This window comes from Gavialis gangeticus, unplaced genomic scaffold (genome assembly GCF_001723915.1).
Source record: "Gavialis gangeticus isolate Ggan-Ray unplaced genomic scaffold, GavGan_comp1, whole genome shotgun sequence".
In the NCBI taxonomy this organism is placed as follows: domain Eukaryota; kingdom Metazoa; phylum Chordata; order Crocodylia; family Gavialidae; genus Gavialis; species Gavialis gangeticus.
This window is the reverse complement of record NW_017728964.1, coordinates 14546637-14548580: the sequence shown is the minus strand read 5'-3', so window position 1 is coordinate 14548580 and position 1944 is coordinate 14546637. Positions and strand designations below refer to the sequence as shown.

Below are 1944 nucleotides of genomic sequence, written 5' to 3'. Positions count from 1 at the left end.
GCCCGGCCCGGCCCGGCCCGACCCGACCGCGCTGTGCTCCGCAGGTTCGACAACTACTCTGCCAACGTCATGGTGGACGGGAAGCCGGTGAACCTGGGGCTGTGGGACACGGCCGGGCAGGAGGACTACGACCGGCTGCGGCCCCTCTCCTACCCCCAGACCGTGAGTGCGCGCCTGGGGCTGGGTCGCTCCTGATTCCTGCAGGGGCACCGCAGTGTTCACGGGGGCTGCAGCCGCGAGCCCTGCCTGCCGGCCGTGGCCGTGGCCATGGCCATGGCCGTGGCCGTGCCCCGGCTGTGCAGGGCGTTCCCCTGGCTCTGGCCTGGCTGCCGGGGCGGGGAGCTGCGCTGCACCTGGCGCTTGGGGCAGGAGGCGCAGCACGGTGCCCTCGGATCCACACCCGGGCAATGCTGCACACCCACGGCTGGTCCCTCTGAGTTATTCTGAGCCCTTTAGCGGGTGAGGGGTGTCTCACCACCTGCGCTCCTTGCGGCTGCTGTCTGAATCCTGCCTGTCCCCCCCGCAGGACGTGTTCTTGATCTGCTTCTCCCTGGTGAGCCCGGCCTCCTTCGAGAACGTCCGTGCCAAGGTAACGCGCTGCCCATTGGGGTCGGGGAGGAGCCAGCATGGACCCCGGCCCGGGGAGGCAGGGCTGGACCCAGGGCTCACAGGCGTGCGCGTGGGCCGTGATCAGTGCCGCCAGCACAAGCTTGTCCCCTCCTCACCTTTGCAAAAGGCAGCAGCTGGGGAGGGTCCTGGCCTGCCCTGCACCCTGCGATGTGCCCGCTGGAGCCTATGCCCTTGGCCCAAGGAAGCTGGGGGGCTTTGCATGCAGGCAGGTGCCCCAGCTATTGCCAGTGCCCTGCGTGGGCTCCCCCTGCATCTCCACCGGCACCAGTCCTGAAGATCAGCGCATCCCCTGCGCTGTCTGCCACTGGCACCCCCAGCCCCGTAGCATCCTTGTGGCTGCTTCTGCCATATCTCACTGGGCCCTCCTGTTTCAGTGGTACCCAGAGGTCCGGCACCACTGCCCCAACACACCCATCATCCTGGTGGGCACCAAGCTGGACTTGCGGGATGACAAGGACACCATCGAGCGGCTGCGGGATAAGAAGCTGGCCCCTATCACCTACCCTCAGGGCTTGGCCATGGCGCGGGAGATCGGTATGTCGGGGGCACCTCGTGCAGAGGTGGGGGCAGGGGTGGCACAGGGCCCTGGCTGAGCGTGCAGTTGAGCTGGAGCTCTCTGCTTGCAGGGTCAGTGAAGTACCTGGAGTGCTCGGCCCTGACGCAGCGGGGCCTGAAGACAGTGTTTGATGAGGCCATTCGTGCCGTGCTCTGCCCGCCACCCGTCAAGAAGCCTGGCAAGAAGTGCACGGTGTTCTGAGGGTGCGGCGCGGCCTTGCCTGGCCCAGCCGCAGGGGCTGCAATGTGCAGGGCCCTTCATCATGTATGAAGTCAGTGTTTTTTAATGTCTCTTGAGTTAACGTCAGTGTTGATGTGAAGGGGCAGTGGGGGCAGGAAGTGAGCAGGGGGGCGGCGCAGCCCCTGGCAGGTGGGCAGGGCAGCTCCCTGGGCCACGGGGCTCTCTGACTCCATGCCCGGGAGGGGCTGAGACACCCGCTTCCCAGGAGAAGCACCACCTGGGGAGCGGGGCTTCTTCCCCCAGCCCACCGTGGCTGGTCCTTGCCAGGCTGGTGCAAGAGGTGAGATGTGCCAACTGCAGTGGTGGGAACCCAGCGACTGCCCTGGGCAGGGCGAGGACAGATGGGAGCCCAGAGGCTGGAGAACGAGCTATGAGGTGCTTTATTGGGTGCTACACGCTAGCGGGACTAAGCGAAACAGCCCCGCACCATCCACCGGGCGCAGACACCACGGGATGCTCCACAAGGCCTGCCTCCTGCGCCCACCCAGTCTCTGCAGGGCAGGGCTGAGGTTGGAGCC

The 1944-nt window shown here is 66.8% G+C and overlaps 1 protein-coding gene across 1 annotated transcript; it reads left to right on the top strand.

Annotated features, from left to right (window-relative positions):
- Positions 1-1938, top strand: RAC3 (ras-related C3 botulinum toxin substrate 3 (rho family, small GTP binding protein Rac3); the record flags this gene model as incomplete). Its single annotated transcript, XM_019501720.1, has 4 exons — positions 1-162; positions 527-589; positions 1005-1164; positions 1257-1938. Coding segments are annotated over 4 exons (516 nt in total), but the record flags the coding sequence as incomplete, so codon positions are not given.
- Between the last annotated feature and the right edge of the window lie 6 nt (positions 1939-1944).